The 24243-nt window shown below is 45.2% G+C and overlaps 1 protein-coding gene across 2 annotated transcripts in view; it reads right to left on the reverse strand.

Moving 5' to 3' along the window:
• TNKS (tankyrase) overlaps positions 1-23743 on the reverse strand; it is a 269901-nt gene extending 246158 nt beyond the window's left edge. For both annotated transcript variants that reach the window (XM_068233708.1, XM_068233707.1), the window contains exon 1: positions 22895-23743. In XM_068233708.1, the coding sequence (XP_068089809.1) occupies positions 22895-23492 (598 nt within the window). In that variant the 5' untranslated portion in view covers positions 23493-23743. The remainder of the gene's footprint in view (positions 1-22894) is intronic.
• Between the last annotated feature and the right edge of the window lie 500 nt (positions 23744-24243).

The following is a 24243-nucleotide window of genomic DNA, read 5'->3' on the forward strand; positions in this document are numbered from 1 at the left end:
TGAAGTGGTTAAGTATGTGATTTGAGAGCATAGTTTGAAAGGTAGGCTATCTGTTCCAGATTTTGGGGCCAAAGAGGGATATATTAGCTCACATTTAAATATACTGATCTTAAAACCACTAAGTACACTTATCTCTACTATCTTCAACACTTTGTCCAACTGAGGGGTGGGATCCATCAGGAAGAGCATTAGGTAATCAGCGAACATGGCTTTGGGCCCAATAGAGTCCTCCCAGTCCTCTTTCCTTCCTGTCGTTCCACTGCTGCCCCTTGTTCAAAATTTGCACTGCACCCGCCTTGGTCTAGTGCCCTCCTCTGGTAAAGTACGGAAGTACACTGGTCTTTGAGTACTTCCAAAGTCAAGCGGCTTCGTACTGAGCAGGCGAGTCCCTGCTTGCACATGCACAGTCACTTGTCTTCAGAAGTACTTAGGAACCAGAGTACTTCCGCAGCCAGCCCAAGGAGGGCCAGAAAACGTATTCAACCTGCTGGTTGAATACATTTATTGGGAAGACAGTGGGGGAATGAGGAGACAGAGGGAAGAACAGGAAGGCTCTATACATTCAGAGCCTTCCCTTTTTTTTATTTACTTTAACATTCGGTGACTGTTTGATTGCAGCAGTACAAGTAACTGCGTTTTTTGATTGCTTTATTTAGGTTTTGAAGACTAAGCACTGCTGTAAATGTACATGAAAAAGTTATTTATTATGGCTATTGCCTGAGCGAAATAACACTTTAGCAATTTGCTTTTTAAATTACAGTTCAAGTTTATTAGGAGTCGGTACATTCTTAACACTTAATTTCTTAATTATTAATACAGTGAAAGGATTTTTATTGAACAATGTCACCAAGCTTCCTCTGTTTGTAGCACAATCTTGTGTTTTAGATTATTTCAACTGTGAAGGGAAGTAGTTAAAAAAAAAATACCAATCCATAGCTGGCTACAGACTGTATATCATTTTTAATAGCTCAGAATTAGGCAGTGGTTTGAACTACACTGACATACGCTACATCAATTGCATGGAAAGATAAGTTTTTTTGCATACATTTTAAATCCATAGAGGTCTAAGCATTTACATGACTGGTCAGCCTATATTAGTTTACTCCAGGAAACAGTGGGTGTACCCAGCTAAAAAGCAGTTCTCAATCAAGCTCCTTTATGTACTGCTGAAAAATAAACTTTTGTGGCCAGCACTGCAGATTAGCAGATTCTTCACATTGCATAGTCTAATAATGCTAAGTGCTGGCCAAAACAGTTATTCTCTCAGCAGAGAAATGGGTGGTGGTGGTAAGGTGATATGTGCTAAAAAGGAGAGAATGGTTGCCCTTTCTACTCAATCTGACTACTATGGGTATCATTCATAAAGAGGCTGTCGGTAGTGCGGGAAAACACCGTTCTTCTCCGCAACCGGTACTTTAGACTTCTGGGTGGGCATTCATAAAGAAGTGTATAGGTGCGGTGGCAGTGCGGAGATTCCCCGAACTAGGCTGGCGGTAGGCAGGCGGTAGGCAGGCGGAGACACAGGAAGCTGCCGAGTTGATACATTTCTCCGTGTTCCGCTCTGCTGCAGCTGCCTGGGAGGTCTGTGTGTCTCCATTCACATGCATTGGTATCGCCACATCAGAGGGAGCGGGACTTTCCGACCTGACACCGCTGGCGGTATTCTTTATGAATTAACATTTTGCTACATTTGTTCCGTTAATCACCGCACAAGGCGGTGATTTATCACTCTGCTCGGTATGTCTTTTTTTCATGCGGAAAGAGCCTTTATGAATGCTGACTTTGCCGAGTGGTCGGTAAAGTCAGCTGTTTTTAGCAGGGCTGTGGAGTCGGTCCAAAAATCCACCGACTCCGACTCCTCAGTTTAGGATTCCACCGACTCCGACTCCGACTCCTCTAATTTGCATATTACAATTTTGTTGATTAAAAGTATGTAACATGAAATTCGTCTCTTAACTGCCAACGCTTAGGAATTTTACAAGACAACTGAAGTGAGAAGGATATGTAGACTACTATATTTATTCCCTTTAGACTAAAACTAGTACTTGGTAAGAGTACTTGTAAAAGGTACAAACCGGAACAAAGAACATCTATCAGGCCCTAGGCAATGTAAGTGTGGGTACATGTAAGAATGATGTGCAGGTACTCTGCAGGGGAATGAGGAGATTGTAAACAAGACAACACCTCTGTGTTCAATGTGCACAGCATTCTCAGTGGATTCCCTGCAGCTCTGTGGGGAGTGCATATGTAGAGTATAGTACTACTGTGTAACAAAGTAAACCTGAGACAGATGAAATTAAAGTTTTATATATACCTGGGGCTTCCTCCAGCCGCCTTCAGGATAATCAGTCCCTCGTTGTACTCCTCCACCACCTGGATCTTCTGCTATGAGTCCAGGTACTTGAGCCAGTCAGGCGTAGTGCGCATGTACACACTCCGCCGCCAGGAGCATGCTACACCTGTGCAGCACTATTGCGCAGGTGCAGAATGTTCCTGGCTGTGGGAGCGGCATGCGGCTGGACTGCGCTGACTGGCTGAATTACCAGGACTCATAGCAGAAGATTCGGGTGGTGGAGGACAGCGAGGGACTGATTAGCCTGAAGGGGGCTGGAGGAAGCCCCAGGTATGTATAAAACTTTACTTTTCATCCGTCTCAGTTACCCTTTAATTTGTAGTCACCAAACCAAATTTTAATAACATATCAAATTATTTGATTTCATCAGCAAAGGGAGTGCGTACATTTGCATAAATCAGCATCAATGCGGAATTATTTCCATCTCGTTGACCATCTCTATTAGTGACATGGCTACACATCAGGCTTTATTCTTACAGCATAGATGTTATTTAGTATATATAAGAGATTCCTGTGTGCACATCATATATACAGTCACAATCAGATATGTATATCTGACCTTAAAAATACGGGGACTGCTTTATTGAAGCAGCACAAGTAACTAATTTTGATTGGTTCATTTCATTTTTGTAGACAAAGCACAGCTTTTACTGTATATATACTGTATATATACATTATTTTTAATGACTATTATCTGAGAAATAGAACATTTTATCATATTTTCTATTTTAATTACAGTTACAAATTCATTAGGAGTCGGAGTCGGAGTCGGTGCATTTTTTCCCGACTCCGACTCCAGGCACCCAAAATTGCCCGACTCCACGACTCCGACTCCACGACTCCGACTCCGACTCCACAGCCCTGGTTTTTAGCATTTCCGCATGCGGAAATGCTTTATGAATGATACCCTTTGTGTATGGGTGATGATGAATGGAGGCTTGAGGATAATTTTCTCAGGTAAAATTGCACTGCCATTTTAAACAGGAAATAAATCTAAAGGACCCAGCTAGGTATTTTAATTTTATTTACTGCAGAAAGTACAGAGATGCAATGCACAAAACACATGCAAGTTTAATTAATGAAAATTTACGATCAATTAAAAAAGTGGAAGGTCAAACTGGGACTTTAACTACTTATTGAATGTGAAAAAACAGGCTATGGGAGGCCTTTTTAGGTCTGAAACATGTCAGCTGTTGCATTGTATTGCTTTTGTGTTAAAGAGAGACTCTGAATCTAATACATTTTGCCATTTTTACCTTGTACCGTATTTTTCGGACCATAAGACGCTCCGGATCATAAGACGCACCTAAATTTATAGGGCATAAACCAGGGGAAAAAATAAATATACTAAACCTGGTGCGTCCATGGTGCAGGGGCATCTTGTGGAGCTTCTCCCTCTCCCTCCAAGCTACTAAAGTGAGTGATGTGAGGCAGGGATAGCAGTTCTCAGGCAATATACCCCTCAGGCAACATGTCAAAGACCACTTCTCTCTCTGAACCACAGCATGAAGCAGCTTACAGGAATCATTTTACTATGACATGCTTAATTAGGCAAAAAAAAAGTAAACAGCTACAGAATATCAATGACAGTGATATAAGAAATATAGACTGTGCATCTCAATTTTCTTTTTCCTTTTTGATGCTTAATCAGGCATAAGGTAAACAAGCCTGCAGGAATCAGTGTCACTCACCCCAGGATCGGTGGTGCTTTTCTCAATGACCAGCATGCTGCAGGAACCAGCGGCTCTGCTTTCACTGAAGGGGACGCTTGCTGCGGGGACCGGTGTTCACCGGCGGTTCTCCTGTCACTGAGGGGACACATTGATGACCTCATCAAGCAAGGGACCCTTAAAGCCACAGCGCGGAAGATCACCCCGGGGTATAACGAGTGGAGCTGCCGCTCCCGGGGTTGTACAAGATGAGGAACGCCGATCCTCCCTCTAGGCTGCAGCACTACAAGACACAGAACATTAGGAAAAGCACAGAGCCGCCGGTCCCGGGCAAACGGATAATCATCCCCGCAGCACGCTGGCCATTAGGAAAACCGCCGCCTCAGTGACAGCATCGCCGCCGGTCCCCGCAGCACGCTGGCCATTAGGTAAACCACCGCCTAAGTGAGAGCAAAACCCGCAGGTCCACGCAGCACGCTGGCCATAAGAGATGTGTCCCCTCAGTGACAGGAGAATCGCCGGTCCCCGCAGCAAGCGTCACCTACAGTGAAAGTAGAGCCGCAGGTCCTGGGGTGAATGAAAGTGATTCCTGCAGGCTGCTTCACGTTGAGGCTTGGAGGGAGGGAGAAGGGAGAGCCTAAATGAGCCATCAAGCAGGGAGGGGGAAGAAAAAAAAGCCACATTTGGACCATAAGACGCACCAACATTTTCCCCCTCTTTTGGGGGGATAAAAAGTGCGTCTTATAGTCCGAAAAATACGGTAATTCGCTTCAGGAGTCTCAGCAGGAGTAAACCGCCACATCCCCACCGCAAAACAAGGGCTTTAGACCCCCCAAATCCAGGGGCAAACAACAACTTGGTCGTGGATTCTGCTGCCCTGAGAGGCAGAGCTTTCAGCTGCAGCTCTGCCTCTCCTGACATCAATCGCCGTGTGGATCTCCGCCTCTTCCCGCCCCTCTCTGTGAAGGAAGAGTGAGAGAGGCGGCAATCCGCCGCGATTGACATCAGGAGAGGCAGAGCTGCAGCTGAAAGCTCTGCCTTTTTGAGGAAGCGCTGCCTGGACTGCCCCCCCCCCACCCCCCCCCCCCCCCCGGGGCTAAAGCCCTCGTTTTGCGGTGGGGATGCGGCGGTTTACTCCTGGTGAGACTCCTGAAGCGAATTACAAGGTAAAAATGGCAAAATTTGCTTCAGAGTATCTTTAAATAAAGGAATTGCCCTTGGTGTGCTGCAGATCCTCTATATTTTCTGCTGAATGGATTGCAAGTCCATCCTCACAACAACATATTGTCCTAGGTTTGAGACAGGGGAGGTAAAGCCACATGTTCCTGTTCATATATGAAGCCAGCTGTTAGAAACCTGTTACTATGATCACTGGGGTGGTCATCTCACTCACAGCTCTGAAGGATTTTTCTTTTCTTAACACTAAGGCTATGTTCACAGTGGGCGCTGCTTTCCTTGTGACAGCAGGAACACAAAGCGAGGGATCGGGACAGTGGCACCACAAGTTATGCTTGCTTTGCATTATCCTACAGCAACCCGTTACACTGCAACACACCCGGCGACACTGTGGACGGGGCATAGGTGGTGCATTGCAGTGCAGTGAGCCGCACTAAGGTGTTATAGATTTATCTAATGTTTTATCGATGAAATGATCAATAAATCTATTACACCTTAGTGAATTCAAAATTAGATTTTACCCATGAGGTAAATTATCAAACGTTTGATAAAGCTCAACACACCACTGTGAACATGCCCTTACTGTGGATTGTTTGTCAATCATTTTCATACGTGATTATTTTGTTTTAAACATGTGATGTAGAGATTCATAGTATGTTTGACGTGTTGGTAGGGTATAATAGACAGGGACTTGGAAAACTGACGTATTTCTAGGGATCACACACACTCTTCTTACACCCCCCCCAACCCATGCAAGTGCAGCCATGCAACACCTCTACACCCTCTATCTCAGAGAATAAATATAGTACAGCCACCACTCAGTCGCATCAATTCATTTGAGCTATGGTAAAAGTGTGAGGCCCTCAACTCTGGAGTTTGAAGTTCCTGCTTTAATGTAAATATTAACCCCACAAGCTGTCACTGCAGGACAGTCTGGCAGTCCTCGCCATTTACCCCACATGCATTTCTAAGCTGCATACAATTTGCAACTCACTGAACATCTCTACAGGGCACTGAAGATGATCCCGGAGGAGACCGTGAAAAAGAGCTAGTGCTACAAAGGGAGCTTAGCAGCGGACCTGAACTCAGAACTTTCTCTCTGCTCTAAAAGATAAGCAACAGCATAATAACCGTTAATGAAAAACATCTTTGTTACAGCTGATACACATCCTGAAATAAATCTGCAGTGTGTCAACTTCCTGCTTTCATGGAAGCAGACATATTGATAACATCTTGTGTTTACAAATGAGCTTATCTGCCGTGGGAGTCATACGACACATAGGAGAGATCAAATTACAAGTTTTAGATTAGACACAACTGAGGACAGGCTAAACTTTCTAAATACATACAGGGTGCATTTCTCTGTTTTCTTTCTGCCCTGTTCAGGTCCACTTAAAAAAAAAAAAAAAAAAAAGGGACTTCCGGTTCCGGCGCCTTGATGGTAGGAGGCGAGTGAGAGAGCTCCGCCAGACCGCCCGACAAACAGCGGCGAAAAAGCAGCCAAAGTGCCCCCAGGTTGCGGAGATATCTAAGGGGAAGCCTCCCCGACGCCATACCTCACCAGAGGGACCCGGATGGATCGCTATTTAACGCGCTCCGAGAGGAAGAAGACCACCACCGGAGCGCGGACAAAGATGGCGCCGAAGGAGAAGCCCCGTAAGGCAGACTCACAGCACACTCTCACACAGCAAGAGGAGACAGCTTCTCCGGAAGGGGAAGCATTTGATAGCCAGAACCGCGAGTGGGACAGCGAGTCTGAGGATCCGGGTGAAGGGGAAGAACTGGCAGCACACAGCTCCAGAATAGCCAAGGAAGTAGTGGCGCAGCTGAAACCCGACCTCGAGGCCATGATCCAAGCGGCAGTGACGCAGTCACTAAAGAAAGTACAGAGGGATATCCAGGCACACACCAAAAGGATTCAACAGGTGGAAAATCTCATATCTAAAATGGAAGACGAGCACAGCATCTCAAAAGGTACTGTAGATAAGATACTAAAGGAAAACAAAGATATGCACAGTAAACTGGAGGACTTAGAGAACCGCTCAAGGAGAAGCAATTTAAGGCTGGTAGGCCTGCCTGAGAGCTATTTACCGAATACTCTCCAAGAACTATGCGCAGAAACAATACCCCAACTGCTAGGGCTCCCAAACATACGTAAGGTAGAAAGGGCACACAGAGTGGGACCCCCGCTATCAGAGTCTGGCAAAACGAGACCAAGAATCATAATGATCAAGTATCTGGACTTCTCTGACAAAGTAGCTATCATGCGGGCATATAGGAAGCTGAACCAGAAGCTTGAACATGAGGGACACCAGCTGAGACTCTTCAATGACTTCTCGATTGAAGTATCTAAGCAAAGGCAGAAATTTAATAAAGCATGTGCGGAATGCATCAAAAGAAAATGGAAATTCGCGCTACTCTACCCGGCCATCCTGCGAGTCACGGACACAGAGAACGAAACACATGTGTTTACGACGGCGGAGAAAGCAGAGGGTTTTTTAGCGAAGCAAAAGATGGCGAATTTAAGCAGACCATCAACTCCAAATGAAGCTGAAGGAGAGGACTGAACGTTCGCAGTAAATAAACCTAACTGCATATGGGGGCACTGCCATACAGTTGATTACATACACTCAGCATATAAGTATAAGTAAAAATATCTGAATCACTTAGCGTGAGTAAAACATAGTCGGGTGAGATGAAAACGACGGGGTTAAAACCTCACCACTCCTACGTTGAAAGGGAAGAGGTGAAAGTCATGTTGCAGAATGTAAGATGGGGAGATCAACCTCAGGTTGAAAAGGATAACAATGTTTGCCAATTATATGTTTACTCAAAATTTGTGGGGAAATAGGGGGGAGGGACGTCGTCAGCACCTACATAGGGGATTACAGCATAGCATAAAGATGAGAAGCAAAACTCGAGTGCTCAACAAATTTCCGACCAAACGATACAATAAATGGTGATAAGGGTGGGCACCTGGAACGTGAAAGGCCTCAGATCCCAAGGGAAAAGATCTATGGTTTTGAGACATCTTAAAAAACTCAAAATAGACATTGCGCTCCTACAGGAGACGCATTTAACAACTAATCAATTCCCATTTATGAAAAAAAATTGGGTGGGACATGTATTGGGCTCCCCAGCCATAGGAAACAAAGCAGGGGTTTTGGTAATAATTGGAAGACAATTGGGCTGCAAAATTCTATTAACACAACATGATAACGCAGGAAGATGGCTGAGGACTTGAGTAGAGCTTGCTGGGGATGTACTAGAGATTTTGTGTGTGTATGCTCCAAATGAAGATAATTTGACCTTCCTCAGGGAGGTCAGCAAGATCATTCTGTCAAGTGGGACTTCAAATTGTGTGGTGGGCGGGGATTTCAACTCAGTGATAGACATAACAGAGGATAAAACAGGACGCCCGACCCCTATATATCTAAAAAAAGCGGCACAATTAAAAAGTTTCACGGAAGACCTGGGGCTCCAGGACATCTGGAGAGGGTTGCACCCATACGACAAGACCTATACATTCTACTCACACCCCCATGATCTATGGACTCGCATAGACCTTTTCTTAGTACCCCTCCAAATGGCACAACGAACGGTTAATGCGGAAATTATGGACATGGTCATATCTGATCATAGCCCAGTTACCCTAGATATTACAGAGGTCAAACCCAGAGGGTCGGATATAATCTGGCGCTTCCCCACTCAACTTTATGGGGGTGAGGGCTTTGCTGATTTGCTCAAGACATGGTGGTGTGAATATCAGGAAGATAACAGAGAGCACAAAAATGACCCTATATTGTTTTGGGAAGCTGCAAAGCCGGTACTGAGGGGCAGGATTATCTCCTATATGTCAGGGAAAAAGAAGGAGGCCCGGATTAGATATGATCAAGCAGTTAGGGAAGTAAGAGAAGCCAATAAAAAATACATCATAGACCCTAACGGGGAGAATAGGATATGCTGGATAAAGAAAAAGCAGGAAACTGACAAATGGCTAAAATGTAAAGAGAATCTAAATAAATCATACCAAGACCTTAAATACCGCAGATATGGCAACAAAATGGGACGTATGCTCAGCAACTTGCTTAGAGAGGAAAGAACCACCACAAACATATCATTAAGATCGTCATCAGGCCAAACTTTGACAGATCCGAAACAAATAAATGAAGCCTTAGCTTTGTATTATGAGAAACTGTACTCCTGCAACACAGGGGCAGTAAATAGAGAAGCTAGGGACCACATTCTTGACGCAGCGAAACTCCCAACCTTGGGGGAAGAGGATCTCAGTCTTTTAAACGCAGAAATAACAACAGGGAAGGTGACAGAAGTCATAAAATCCCTGGCGAACCACCAGGCACCAGGACCTGATGGTCTAACATCAGAATTTTTTAAACTATTAAAAGGGGAGATATCAGAGCCCCTGAGTCAAGTATATAACCATATACTGCAAAAAAATATTATGCCCCATCATCAAACAATGCCTATATTAAACTATTACTGAAAATAGGTAGAGATCCTCTCCTCCCGGAGGCATATAGACCAGTTTCACTGATGAACCTAGATATTAAAATAATGAGCAAGATATTGTCAGATAGACTGGCCACAGTCATGCACAAATTAGTCAGCCCGTGCCAGGCAGGCTTTATACGCCAACGCTCAGCCACGATGAATCTGAGGAAGGTCCTAACAGTATTAGACTGGGCAAAGGCTTACCCCACAACGTGTCAGGGGGCGGCATTGCTGCTCCTCGATGCGGAAAAAGCTTTCAACAACGTTAGTTGGGATTGGCTAAAAGCAGTGCTCCAAAGAATGAACATAACGGGCCCTTTTGCAAATTATGTAGAAACAACACAGATAAATCCAACAGCTCAAATACACACTCCAGGGTTTCTCTCATGCAAATTTAGACTACAAAAGGGAACACGTCAAGGGTGCCCCTTGTCGCCCTTGCTCTTCAATCTGGCATTAGAGCCTATGCTGAGAATTCTACAGGAACAAATCACGGGGTTGGAGGTAGGTAAGGAAACAGTCACATTAGCAGCATTCGCAGGCGATGTAATGGTATTTTTAGCACAGCCAAAAAGCGACCTGTCAAAGGTGTTTCACATAGTACAAGAATTGGGGATATATAGTGGCTTCAAAATAAATCAAGAAAAAAGCGATTTATTATACCTAACACCACGTCCACAAAGCACAGGGAAGGGACAAGAGCCTAAAGTTCAGATAAAAACAGTAGTTAAATATCTAGGCATCAAAATCAGCAAGGATCCGTGCTCATTGTATAGCTTGAACTACAACCCCCTGATCAAAGAAATAGAACAGAAACTAAATAGATAGGAAAAACCATCCTATCAACATAATGGGAAGGGCAGCGGTGATTAAGGCCGTATGTTTTGGCAAGCTGCTATATCCTTTGCAAACGATACCGTTACTAGTTAAACATGCAAACATAAAGGTGCTGGAAAGGGCATTTTCAAAATTTCTATGGGCAGGACGCAAAATCAGAATAGCCTTGAACAAACTAAAACTACCAAAACAGTGGGGAGGACTAGGTATACCTGATATAAGATCATATAACTTGGCGTGTTTATTTAGACATATAAGAGACTGGGTATGTGAGACTAACAAATTTTCTAACCTGGGGCTGGAAAAATCATTTAGTGAACCATGGCTACCCCTGGCACTATTACATACCAAATGGAAAGACCTACTGGTGAGGATGAAGAATAGCAGAATGATAAAGGATACATGGGCCACATGGAAGGAAGTGAGGAAGAAATATGGGCTACCATCACACATATCAAAATATATGCCACTATGGGGACACCCGGGATTTCCACCGAGTATCTCTCACAAGGGGTTTTTACAATGGGAGGCACAAGGAATAACCAAATTGGGTAATGTCTAGTCCCTGCAACAGGGGAGATGGCTTACGTTTAATGAAATCCGCAACACTTACGGCCTAAATAAAAATCACTTCCTATACTATGCACAACTGCGATCCTTTGTGACCTCATCAGTTAAGAATCAATCTCCAATGATGACGGTTACGGAATTTGATACATTTTTACAACCGCACAATACAAAAAAGTCATTATCTGAAATCCAAGCCTCTCTGTTGAGCCGAGAAGTGTAAAAAAGGGCCAGACATAACCTAAATGGATGGATCAAGGAAATTGGTATAGAAAACGTGGGAGAACATATATTAGAGGGGAACGAGAGGATCAGAAAGCTGGTTATAAGCGAGGTGGGCAGGGAATCACATTTTAAGATGATCCATAAGGCCAAATATGGTTTTAACATAAAATATAAATCCCCCCCACTCCACTACAAGCCAGAATGTCCCAAATGCAAACATCTCAATGCGACAATGTTCCACTGTCTATGGGAATGTCCTATAATTAGGCGATTCTGGAAACAGGTGCAGGACTATGTGAAGCAAGTGTGCAAGTGTAACTTGCCTAATGAGGTTCAATTACTACTCTTTAACTATCATAAAGCAGCAGAAAATGAAGAACCCCAAGAAAGAGAGATTCCCTCAACTCCCCCCATGCTTGCACATCTTATGTTGATAGCGGCCAGGAAGACCATATATAATAGGTGGATATACCCAACCCCTCCTTCGGTGGCCGATGTCCAGGAGGAATTACTCCATATGTTTTACCTAGATAAGATAGAGACCCTTATGCATAAAGATAAAATGACTAAGAAATTATTCAAAATATGGGAAAAATTCATCTTACATACATTTTCTCCACAGGAAATTATTGGCATTATGGAACCTTTTAAGTACACAGAGTGGTATGCCATTAGAGATTTGGAGGGCAACTTGGGGAAACTTAAAGTATGAGAAAAGGAGAGGTATGATTATATTCAGGACCCAAGAAGATCAGTTGAAACCTATATTGTCAATTTTTAGACACTTTAGAGAGCTTCTCAGAAGTGGGGGCTGACGACGAGGGAGGAAATCTTTGGGGAGGGGGGTGGGAAGGGGTACAAGGGTAGACAAATTGTTTACAGCAAAAGTCATGCTTTTCAAAAAATATATGTGGATTGTCATACGCTTAGTAACAGGACGAATACGCTGCATGACAGAAAAATGTAACAAATGTTATAATATGTCTCCCTTGAGGAGGGTTGTATTTTCTTTAAAAACTCAAAATATATAAAAAAAAAAAAAATAGAAGATAGATGTGTGCTAAAGCCTTTTGTTACATAATTAAATGAAGCAAGATTCAACACTACCATCTGACAGTCTGTTATGAGCACAGTGGAATAGATGTGTTTTAAATGTACAAAAGTGTAAGCAAGCTGAAGGGTTTTCCATTACTCCATGCAAAGGATAAAGATGTATCTACAGCATTGCTTACTTTTCAAAAACCATTTTCCTTTAAAAGAATACCTTTTGATTTATAGTATGGTAGAATCCCTTTATAAGAAATTCCAGGTGACCTGGCCAAGTAGTTTACTATATCAGAAGTTCACAATAATTTCTCCTCTGCAAACAGCCTAGCAGCTCATCTCTATAGTGATCACTCGTAGTCAAATACAATACAAAAGATCATTTCAGGTGACTTATCGCCGTGCTTACGTAGCTTCTTTCCAAATGTATGCCTTACTAGAGTATTGGGATTGAGTCAACCACAATGCAAACTATGCATGCACAGTCAAGGAATATAGACATCTCCTGAGTACACCATCCCGAGTCATGAAAGGAAAACTAATATGGCTGCGCTCAGAGTAGCCGCAGGAGTATGCATCTTATAAAACAGTTCTGAAACAGGAAATGTTCACATAGCAAAACCTCCACATACGAAAACCTCCAAATATGTTTTGGATCTCAGGGTACCCCTGCATAAAAGTTAAAGACTAATGAGTGAGAGGCACAGTTAAACATTTTTTAAACAGTTTCCTTGTGTTGCCCTTCTCCATGTTTCTCCTTTACAGTGTATTCATTTCACGCCCTCCCCAACAGTATTTTACTTTATAGTGGCCTAAACTCTACTGCTTCTTATGTTAACACACAATTATAGTCAGTGTTCTCCCCAAGGCTCTTTTAGCCGGGTGCGCCACCTGGCTAATCTTGGTGAGCACCCTGCTGTCATCAGCTTGCCTCCGCCTATGCAGTAAGCAGAGAAGCACTGGCCCTGTATTCTCCCATGTCACCCACCCAGCTACTTTTTCATGCCACCCGGCAGGAAAACAAATCTGGGGAGAACACTGATAGACTATCCTATTATAGTTCTTGTCTGTTTCCTCCTCATCCAGTGGACACCGATCCTCAGATCTGGCATTATATATAATCAATGATAACCATGGCCCAATGGTCACGTGACACCAATGTCGCATAACCATTGTGCCTGTAATGGAAAAGTAGAGAAGGTTGGATCTTGGAATAGGTAGGTTATGAGTAGAGTAGACAAAGAGGAGCCAAGCTCTCCAGGGTCCTAAAACTCTGGTTGGGAAAGCTTGGTACAGATAGTGACCAAGAACATCCGCAATTTATATATCAACAGTAAAAGAGTGTGTGTGTGCGCGCGCGCGCGTGTGTGTGGGAATGACGACAACTGAATGTGCATATTGTTACCTGCCACTGTGATTTTCAAAACTAATCTACAGTGGGCACTGATTTTTGTTACAAGTATGTACTTGACCATAATTTAGCATTTATAGGGCTGGACATGGATTATTCTATAGATACACGTAGGTAGATTTCCTTTAACAAATGTTATTTTTAAAACAGATGAAGAGAGGTAGACTATGCAGTGTTCTCCCCAGAATTTTTTTCCAGCCGGGTGGCATGAAAAAGTAGCCGGGTGGGAAATAAAGGTCACGATGGGTGGGGAAGGAGGGTGATGTCTGCTACTACTAGGCAAGAATGGACAGGGAGGATCATGCTGGGTGCTGCTTGCTGGGGAGAAGAGTAGGTGGAGCACGCTGGTTGTTACCTGGTGAGGTAGTCATGCTAGGCACTGCCGATAGGGGTAGAGGATTACACTATGATGCTAATGGAGAAAGAGGCATCTTGCACTGAGTGGTGCCGTTTTGATGGGCAATCCAATTAAGTGCTGTCAAAGCCAGATTAATACCAGAAAGGGGCTGTAGACAGGGTGACTAATTTAGGCCCAAAACCACACATCCCCACAGACTGTTTTGTTATCTCATTCAAAAGTCTCACAATAGTTTTGGCTGACATAGTAGTAGTAAACCCAGTGTAGACATGCTTGTTTGTCTATGCTAAACAGCTTGCACTACAAAGGAAAATACAAGTACTTGGGGGTTTTTGCTTTGGCTTCTCCCCTTAAACAAAATCAAGCACTGGTAAGCAGACATGCATACTGTATACAGGAAATACAGTATATAGAGGACAGAGGGGGGTTGAGTAGAAAAAGTGAAGTGAAGAGCCTAGAGCCTCTTCAACAAATCCTTACTGGAAAGTGCACACAGCTGAGTGGGCTCTTCGCTGCTGCGCAGGCTTGAAGCATTATGTGCCTGCGCAGTGCAGCCACGTCCATGGACGGGACATGGCCACGAAATTCTGAGCACTAGATCTGTGGTCAAGAAGATGTGGGAAACCTCTGGAGGATCCAGAGGCATCACTCCACTAAGTTTTTTTTTTTTTTTTTTTTTTACACATACTTACAGGTTTACTTTAAAATATTCCTAAATCAGAAAATGTTAAACCTACTTTTGATTATGATTTATGTGCGGTGCTGTGAAAAAAGTCTCAGCACCATCCGCACCTTCCAGCACCCTATGTGGCCCGCTCTCTGCTCAGGCGAAAATTACGGCTGAGCAGAACATTGAATGTGGGCAGGGAAGGAGTGGCAGTACACTGTGTACTATCGTTCTGAGATTAATCTCCCCAAGACCAAACAAGTTACAGCTCTCCTGCGCTGTGTGCCGTTAAGACACACTGATGTCAGGGATCATCAGCGGGGTGTGAAGTCAGCGTTCCTAGGGACAGGCTAGGGGAGAGGAACTGCCACTTCCTTCCCGCCCATATTCGTGTCAGAGATTACGGATGAGCAGAGCGGGGACCACTGGGGGCGCTGGACGGTGCTGATGGTGCTGTCACATGTCACAGCACCGCACATACAGTGGTTTGCAAAAGTATTCGGCCCCCTTAAAGTTTTCCACATTTTGTCATATTACTGCAACAAACATGAATCAATTTTATTGGAATTCCACTTGAAAGACCAATACAGAGTGGTGTACACGTGAAAAGTGGAACAAAAATCATACATGATTCCAAACATTTTTTTTTTTACAAATAAATAACTGCAAAGTGGGGTGTGCATAATTATTCAGCCCCCTTTGGTCTGAGTGCAGTCAGTTGCCCATAGACATTGCCTGATGAGTGCTAATGACTAAATAGTGTGCACCTGTGTGCAATCTAATGTCAGTACAAATACAGCTGCTCTGTGACGGCCTCAGAGGTTGTCTAAGAATATTGGGAGCAACAACACCATGAAGTCCAAAGAACACACCAGACAGGTCAGGGATAAAGTTATTGAGAAATTTAAAGCAGGCTTAGGCTACAAAAAGATTTCCAAAGCCTTGAACATCCCATCGAGCACTGTTCAAGCAATCATTTAGAAATGGAAGGAGTATGGCACAACTGTAAACCTACCAGGACAAGGCTGTCCACCTAAACTCACAGGCCGAACAAGGAGAGCGCTGATCAGAAATGCAGTCAAGAGGTCCATGGTGACTCTGGACGAGCTGCAGAGATCTACAGCTCAGGTGGGAGACTCTGTCCATAGGACAACGAATAGTCGTGCACTGCACAAAGTTGGCCTTTATGGAAGAGTGGCAAGAAGAAAGCCTTGGTTAACAGAAAAGCATAAGAAGTCCCGTTTGCAGTTTGCCACAAGCCATGTGGGGGTAAAGCAAACGTGGAAGAAGGTGCTCTGGTCAGATGAGACCAAAATGGAACTTTTTGGCCAAAATGCAAAACGCTATGTGTGGCAAAAAACTAACACTGCACATCACTCTGAACACACCATCCCCACCTTCAAATATGGTGGTGGCAGCATCATGCTCTGGGGGTGCTTCTTTTCAGCAGAGACAGGGAAGCTGGTCAGAGTTGATGGGAAGATGAATGGAGCCAAATACAGGGCAATCTCGGAAAAAAAAACTCTTGGGAGTCTGCAAAAGACTTGAGACTGGGGTGGAGGTTCACCTTCCAGCCGGACAACGACTCTAAACATAACGCCAGGGAAACAATGGAATGGTTTAAAACAAAACATATCCATAGAATGGCCCAGTTAAAGTCCAGATCTAAATACAATCGAGAATATGTGGCAAGATCTGAAAACTGCTGTTCACAAACGCTGTCCATCTAATCTGACTGAGCTGGAGCTGTTTTGCAAAGAAGCTAGGCTGGGCTAGGATTTCAGTCTCTAGATGTGCAAAGCTGGAAGAGACATACCCTAAAAGACTGGCAACTGTAATTGCAGCAAAATGTGGTTCTACAAAGTATTGACTCAGGGGGCTGAATAATTACGCACACCCCACTTTGCAGTTTCTTTTAAATGTTTGATTGACATGTATGGTTTTCGTTCCACTCCTCACGTGTACACCACTTTCTATTGGTCTTTCACGTAGAATTCCAATAAACTTGATTCATGTTTGTGGCAGTAATATGACAAAATGTAGAAAACTTCAAGGGGGCCGAATACTTTTGCAAACCACTGTAACTCAAAAGTAAAAGTAGGTTCAAAATGTTCTGGTTCGGGGCCCCTTAAAGCTTTGCATAAAAAAAAAAAAAAAAAAAAATAAGTCCCCTACAAAAAATATAGTTTACAATAATGTTTAATGGCAGTGATGTCGGTTACAGAAATAGTACGGTAAACCCAGTGTTCTCTCCAGGATTTCTTTTTCTAATAGGGTGGCAAAGTAAGGTCATGCTGGAGGGGGTGGATCACACTGGGCGAGTCCGGTCATCTCAGCACTGTGCAGCGCCCCCCCCCCCCCCCCCCATAGCTGCCTGGTGTCCTGTGAAGTTGTTCTGTGCTTAAAGGGACACTTAAGTCAAACAAACAAAAAAACGAGTTTTACTCACCTGGGGCTTCCAATAGCCCCCTGCAGCTGTCCGGTACCCTCGCCATCTCCCTCCGATCCTCCTGGCCCCGCCGGCAACCACTTCCTGTTTCGGTGACAGGAGCAGACAGGCTGGGGACGCGAGTGATTCTTCGCGTTCCTGACCACAATAGCGCCATCTATGCTGCTATAGCATATATCATATACCATATAGCAGCATAGAGGGTGCTAATGTGTCTGGGAACGCGAAGAATCACTCGCGTCCCCAGCCTGTCGGCTCCTGTCACCGAAACAGGAAGTAGCTGCCGGCGGGGCCAGGAGGATCGGAGGGAGACGGCGAGGGTACCAGACAGCTGCAGGGGGCTATTGGAAGCCCCGGGTGAGTAAAACTCATTTTTTTTGTTTGACTTAAGTGTCCCTTTAAAGCGGATCCGAGATGAAAAACTAACTAAAACAAGTAACTTGTCTATATATCTTATCTAAAGTTTAGATAGTTTACACAGCAAATCTAGCTGCATACAGCTTCGACAGATTATAATGATTTATTTCTGTGATACGAGAGCGGCCATGTGCTGTTTGTCATTACACAGTTAATCTGCAACTGCATCTCCACCTCTCAGCCTGTGAAAAATTCATTACTGCCCTCCCCTCTGAAATCTCTGGCTAGTAACCGCCTCCTCCTGCCCAGACTGAGCTCCCATAAGCCCTTGCTACATGGGTCTGAGTGCCTTGGCATTTTGGAGAAGCTGTGGGCGAGGCTTGTTTAGTTTATAGGGAATTAGAGTATTAAAACAAAAAAAACAAAAAAAAAAAAAAAAGTATTTGGCTTGAGGAATGCCCTATAAACTATATGTAAGGAACAATTATGCAATGAATAAAAGTTCATCTCGGGTCCACTTTAGCCCTTCCAGTGCTCAGCGTGGTTGCAAAACAACAGATGTATTGGTTACCTCAGCAACAACAATTTCCCTCACACACAGCACTACCTAAGAGACCTTCCTAACCCCTCCTATTCCTAACAGTTTACAAAGGAATCTGCACTATTTAGTAATTTCTTAAGATGTGTGAGACAGTTCTGCATTGATTTCTAAAAACTTAATATTTTGTCTCAGACACTCTTGATAAATGTCCCCCACTCTCCTCTCCTGCTCGAGCACCAATCTCTATAAGGCCTCCTGCGTCTCCTCCCCCACCGAGTTGTAGCGTTCCAGCTTCTCCATGTCTCCCTATTCAGCACATCTCTGATCATGTGACTTGACATGAAGCAGTCGAGGGGAAGACACAGGGCCTGCCAAGATTTTCACTGGAGCAGGACAGCCAAGTGACCCCTACACTGCATGATGGGGGGGGGGGGGGGGGGGGGAGGGTGGACAGGAGCAAATGTAACTATCCTAAAACTTCTTGGGGGGGGGGGACATTTGAGCCAGCCAATATTCTGTATACACACTGGATAAAAGAAAACAAGCAACATCACATGGGGTTGGGGTAGCCATGGGGGTGAGGGAGGTGGGACTTGGGGTGTGACTTAGGAGGGGGGCACAATCAGAACTTTGCTATGGGGCCCAGTGATTTTTAGCTATGCCCCTGCAACCATCCACTTTGGTAATACCTGTCCACTGGTATGGTATTTATACTAACCTTCCTGATAAGACAAAAAACGCACCACTTGACGGACAATGGTTCCTATAAAAGAGCAGTTGATAAAATCTATAAGAATCACAATTATTCTGGGACAGTAAACTCTAAAGGTAGGTTCACATTGAGAGTAGTGTTGCAATTACTGTAGCAGCTGGAACGCAAAGCAATGGAAAAGTGGCGCAGGACCCCACCTGCCTGTTGCAACGTATACAGTTTAGCATAAATTCAATATACATTATGCTTCACCATATTGTTAAAGAGTAACTGTCAGGCTGCAAAAGCTAATTTAAACCTCTATTCTGCTTTATTAAACAGTTTAGAAGGAAGCCAAAAAGGCAATACTGAAGTTAAAAATCTCTCTTACTTTGATTTTTGCCGAACAGCAAGGCTAGTTATTCCCAAGCTCCTAAGGAGGCGGGCAGGACGCATAACAGATACTGCAAAGCATTCTGGGGCTGCTTCATCTCCCCACTGCACTACCTTGGTCCTCCCCTTCATTTCCCTATCCCGCCCTAAGGCTGCTTTCACAGTGAGAAGTTACAGGCTCATGTTACAGCAGCTTGTAACTTGCAGCCCAGCTAAAAGCAATGTGCTGTTCACAGGGCACATGTTCCGTTAGAGTATACTGCATGAGTCCGCTATTGTTCCTAGCCACATGGCTAATTAATATTCACTGCACAGTAGTGTTGTCCGGATCATGAACCACTAGGATCTTTGATCCTTATCTTTTTTGTGAATCGAATCATCAGGAAGCAAGGTAAGGGAGGATATTACATCACAATTGGCTTCATACAAGACAGACAAACATGGAACCTGCCATGAGCTGTCAGGAGCATCATTCTCTGCAAATACTATATAAAAATTCTGTGAAATCCAAATATGGACAGTGAAATGCATATGTAATGTAAGTACAGCCAATATTTAGCTACTGATGTGTGTTTTTTTTCTCTGAGACCCTATACCTAACAGCTCCTCTTTAGCGCGCATTATGTGGTTAATGCACTACATGGAGTGCATTGTGATACCACACCATCAGCAGGGCTGTGGATTCGGTACAAAAATCATCAGACTCCAACACCTCAGTTTATGAAACCTCCGATTTCAGGTACCTAAAATTGCTCTGACTCCAACTCTTCGACTCAGACTCCACAGCCCTGTTCATCTGAATGCACCACAATAGCCGCACGTCAAAATGCTTTTGAATTGCAACTTTCTGCGTTATGTGGCCATTTTACTGCACTGCAACGGCCCACTGTTAACCTAGCCAGGAGAAGCCATCACTAGAGAGAACTGTGAAGGAGAGAAGACATTCTTGCAGGAGTAAGGGCCCTTTCACACGGCCAGCTGACAAGTGGTGTAGTCACCACCTGTCAGCTGCACGCTTGTTAGTGCCCAGAACTGGCACCATACAGGCAGCTCTCCCACGGAGTGAGGTCGACATGTCGCGATTCTCTGCTGTCCAGTAACACCACTGCATGTCAACGCATTTAAATTGAACTCCAATTGCACTGGCGGAAGACAGGAGGCTGAACTGCTCGACAAATGTGCAGTTCAGTGCTGTCTGAAAAGGGACCTACGTGAGCTGCATCTCCTGTTGCAAATTACTCTGCAGAGGGGAGCACTGTACAGGGAGTCCGACTTTGCAAAGAGTCATTCATTTTTGTGGACGTCCAAAAGTCAAGGGCTCCCTGTATTTGGTCCGTAAAACACAGTGACTCATCTTATCTTATCTATTCTCATCGTATGGAGCAAAAAATATGTACTTTTTTTAAAGAGAATCTGTACTTTAATATTCTTACACTAAAAAGCATACCATTCTATTCCTTATTTTCTCCTGTGCCCCTCTGTGCTGTTTCTGCCACTCCCTGCTGCAATCCTGGCTTGTAATTAACAGCTTTAGGCAGTGTTTACAAACAAACTAACCAGCTTGTAATAGGCTCACATAAACAGTGTGTGTGAGTCATACAGAGTGTGCAGGGGGCCTGCAGAGGGTGTGTATCGCTTCTAACCAATCACAAGCAGCCCTGCACATTCCACACACTCAAGCTTTAGCCCGACAGACACGACAGAGGAAAGTAGATAAGATTTATTACAGAGACAGTGCAATTAGGAAAAGCTGCAGTAAGCCAGAGCACATTAGAACAGGCAACTTATAGGATAGAAGAAATAAGACTGAAAAATGTGTTACAGAGTCTCTTTAAGGGAAGAAAGAATAAATTTGGCATTCTGTAAAAACCCTCTTGCTACAAGCTCACTTAAAGGCAGCGAGCCAATTTCAATTCAGGTAAATGGCCAGTTGGCGGGCCACTGCGCAGTCCTGGATGCGGGTGTCCTCTTTCACACTCCCGTCAAACATCCTACGCAGCACTAGAATTCTCGTACTGCACATACGCAGAACGGTGACAGCAGCGTGAACGAAGATGCGTGTGGCCAGGGCCACACTGGCCAGGAACTAAACTAGTCCCACCGCTGGCACTGAATGTCTGCAGGGGGCCAGTAGAAGCCCCAGGTAAAGCCTAATTTCCATTTAGCGCCCTTCTGTCCGCTTTTATCGGCATATCAATGTTACAGATTGATACATGTTGCTGAAAAGCAGACAGAAGCGCACTAATGGAAATGAGGCCCCCTCCCCTCCAGTTAACCTCCTGAACGTTAATCCCGAGCTGAGCTCGGGTATGTCGCGCAGGAGGAGTTCTCAGGCCCTGGTGGGCCGATTTGCATAATTTTTTTTTGTTACACGCAGCTAGCACTTTGCTAGCTGCGTGTAACTTCCGATCGCCGCCGCTCCGCCGCTACCCGCCGTGCCGCGCAGCCCCCCCTCCTCGACCCCTTGCGCAGCCTGGCCAATCAGTGCCAAGCAGCGCTGAGGGGTGGATCGGAACTCCCTCTGACGTCACGACGTCCATGACGTCGGTGACATCATCCCGCCCCGTCGCCATGGCGACCGGGGAAGCCCAGCAGGAAATCCTGTTCTGAACGGGATATCCTGCTTACTCTGATTGCCGAAGGCGATCGGAGTGGGTGGGGGGATGCCACTGCGCTGCGGCTATCATGTAGCGAGCCCTGGGCTCGCTACAGGATTTAAAAAATAAACATTTTTTAAAAATAGTGCGATATAATTGTATCGCCCAGAGGGTTAAGGTTCCCTTTTTAAAGGGGTTCTCTGGGAGGGTAAAAATAGAAACAGACACTTACCTGGGGATTCTACCGGCCCCCTGCAGCTGTAATGTCCCACGCCGTCCTCCAACGATCCGCTGTTCCCCGCTGCTTGCCCCAGTCTAATGCAGCATCTCATCCAACTGCAGCTGCGCATGCTTGCTCCCACATGCATCATCGGAAACTTACTGCGCAGTACAGAAATCTTCATACATCGCCTGCGCAGTAAGCTCCAGATGACGGGAGCGCACATTATGTGTCTTGCTAGACAAATAATTGACCGATGCCGGTAGCGAGGAACAGGTGATCGGAGGAGGACGGCACGGGACATGACAGCTACAGGGGGCTGATAGACGCCCCAGGTAAGTGTCAGATTTTAGTTCCCCCCCAGAGAACCCCTTCAAAGTCTGTACTGTACAAAGATTTATGTCAGTTGACAGTCACCCAAATTTATTATTCCGACCAGATCAAGCAGGGAAACAAACTATGTACATTTATGTAGTCTGAAGACATAACATACCAAGACAATTTGTTCAGTCTGAATGGCTTCACCAAACTGCCAAGTAAGGCATTATCTCAATGACGCTTCAACAATGCTCATGGCCTATGTAGGGCACAGGCCTTGACGGCCTACCCTCTGCAAAGTAAAATCTAATGCTAATGAAAATCTTAACCCCAGCGGTCCAGTCACATCCAACCCTGAACACCTTCACAATACAATGTATGCCCTTTCCTGAACTAACAGAACAACAAAATGTTACAAGTAAAAAAATAAAAATAAAAAAGTTGCTGAATTCTACTCAAGCCTGTCCCTTCTAACCACAGAGAGATGACAAGCCCCGAGCTCCCGCACCTGCTGCGAAATGAAGCGGTGTGGACTTCCTGCCAGCCATGTCCTTGGCGTTCACATTCCCCGGCTCCAGCAGTCTTCGCACTCGGGATACGTCTCCGTTCCTGCATGCCTCAAACAGTTCCCGAAAAGCTCCACTAACCGCGCTGAGAGGCCCGCCAGGCCCGGAGCCTCCTCCTGCTGTGCTGCTATCCGGGCTCTCTATGGGACTCCCCCCAGAAGACAGGCTGTTGCTGGAGGACGAGGAGCTGCTACTACTGCCGGAGCTGGGGGCCGGGGCTGGAGGTAGGGAGCCTGGAGACAACACGGCAGCCGCTTCCCCCGGAGGAGGTGACAGGGGCCTGGGCACAAAGCCTGGCGAAGGGGCGCTCTCCCCCTCGGGCTGGCTATCCGGTCCTTGGCGCTGGGAGGCCAGCAGCATCTCTGGACTGCGGGGAGGAGAGCCAGGGCTCAGAGAGAGCGGAGTGGAGGCCGAGCCAGCAGTGGCAGGAGGAGGTGGTGATGTGGTGTGGGCAGGCTGCTGCTGCTGGGCCACTGTGCCGCCGCCGCCGCCGCCGCAGGACACTTGTTGCTGAGAGCGCCGAGATGACGCTGCCGCCATCTCACTGCTGTCCTAAAGCACCCACAGGGTGGCCCCTCCGCTCCCCTCCTGGCAGACCAGAGGCCTACAACAACAACAACCGGGCACTAGCACGACATGTGACGTCGCCAGCCAGGGCGGGGACAGGGTTCATAAACAATACAATTATTCCAACACAGATACACCGCTAGCCTAGATAAGGTGGGACTTCCGCTGATAGGCGGTACTAAAAATGACTTCTGGAAAAGCGCAAATTGCGATTGGTTAGTCTGTGGGGAACATCAAAGTCGGAGGTTCGCAGTTGGTTTCTTCCCATCTTTATTGACAACTTAGCGGACATTACAAACAAGGGTGTTTGCGAGTCAGTGGCGTAGCATTAATAGGGAAGCAGAGGGTGCGACTGCACCATGACCCCTGAACCTATGAGGTTCTTCTTCAGCTCTGTTGCTGCAGTAATAAACTCTGTATATTTTGAACCATTCCTTTTTCTCTCATTTCACCTCTTACAAAGTCGTTGTCTTTGGAGAGCCCATTTTGGTAATCTTTATCATGTAAAGATATTGGGACATCATTAAGGTGTCCCATCAATTATACAATTTGTTTGTGGAATCTTAACAATTCTATTTACTGGAAAGGTAAACTGTGAAATTACTTTGAATGGATGTCCCTCATATTCTTTAGAAGTAAGATTGTATCATTAATTAAAGGATAACCAAGGTAATGTCCTGATGAAATGGTTGCTACAGGCATCTGTGGGCAGGAGTCCTCATGC

This window comes from Hyperolius riggenbachi, chromosome 1 (genome assembly GCF_040937935.1).
Source record: "Hyperolius riggenbachi isolate aHypRig1 chromosome 1, aHypRig1.pri, whole genome shotgun sequence".
Taxonomy (NCBI): domain Eukaryota; kingdom Metazoa; phylum Chordata; class Amphibia; order Anura; family Hyperoliidae; genus Hyperolius; species Hyperolius riggenbachi.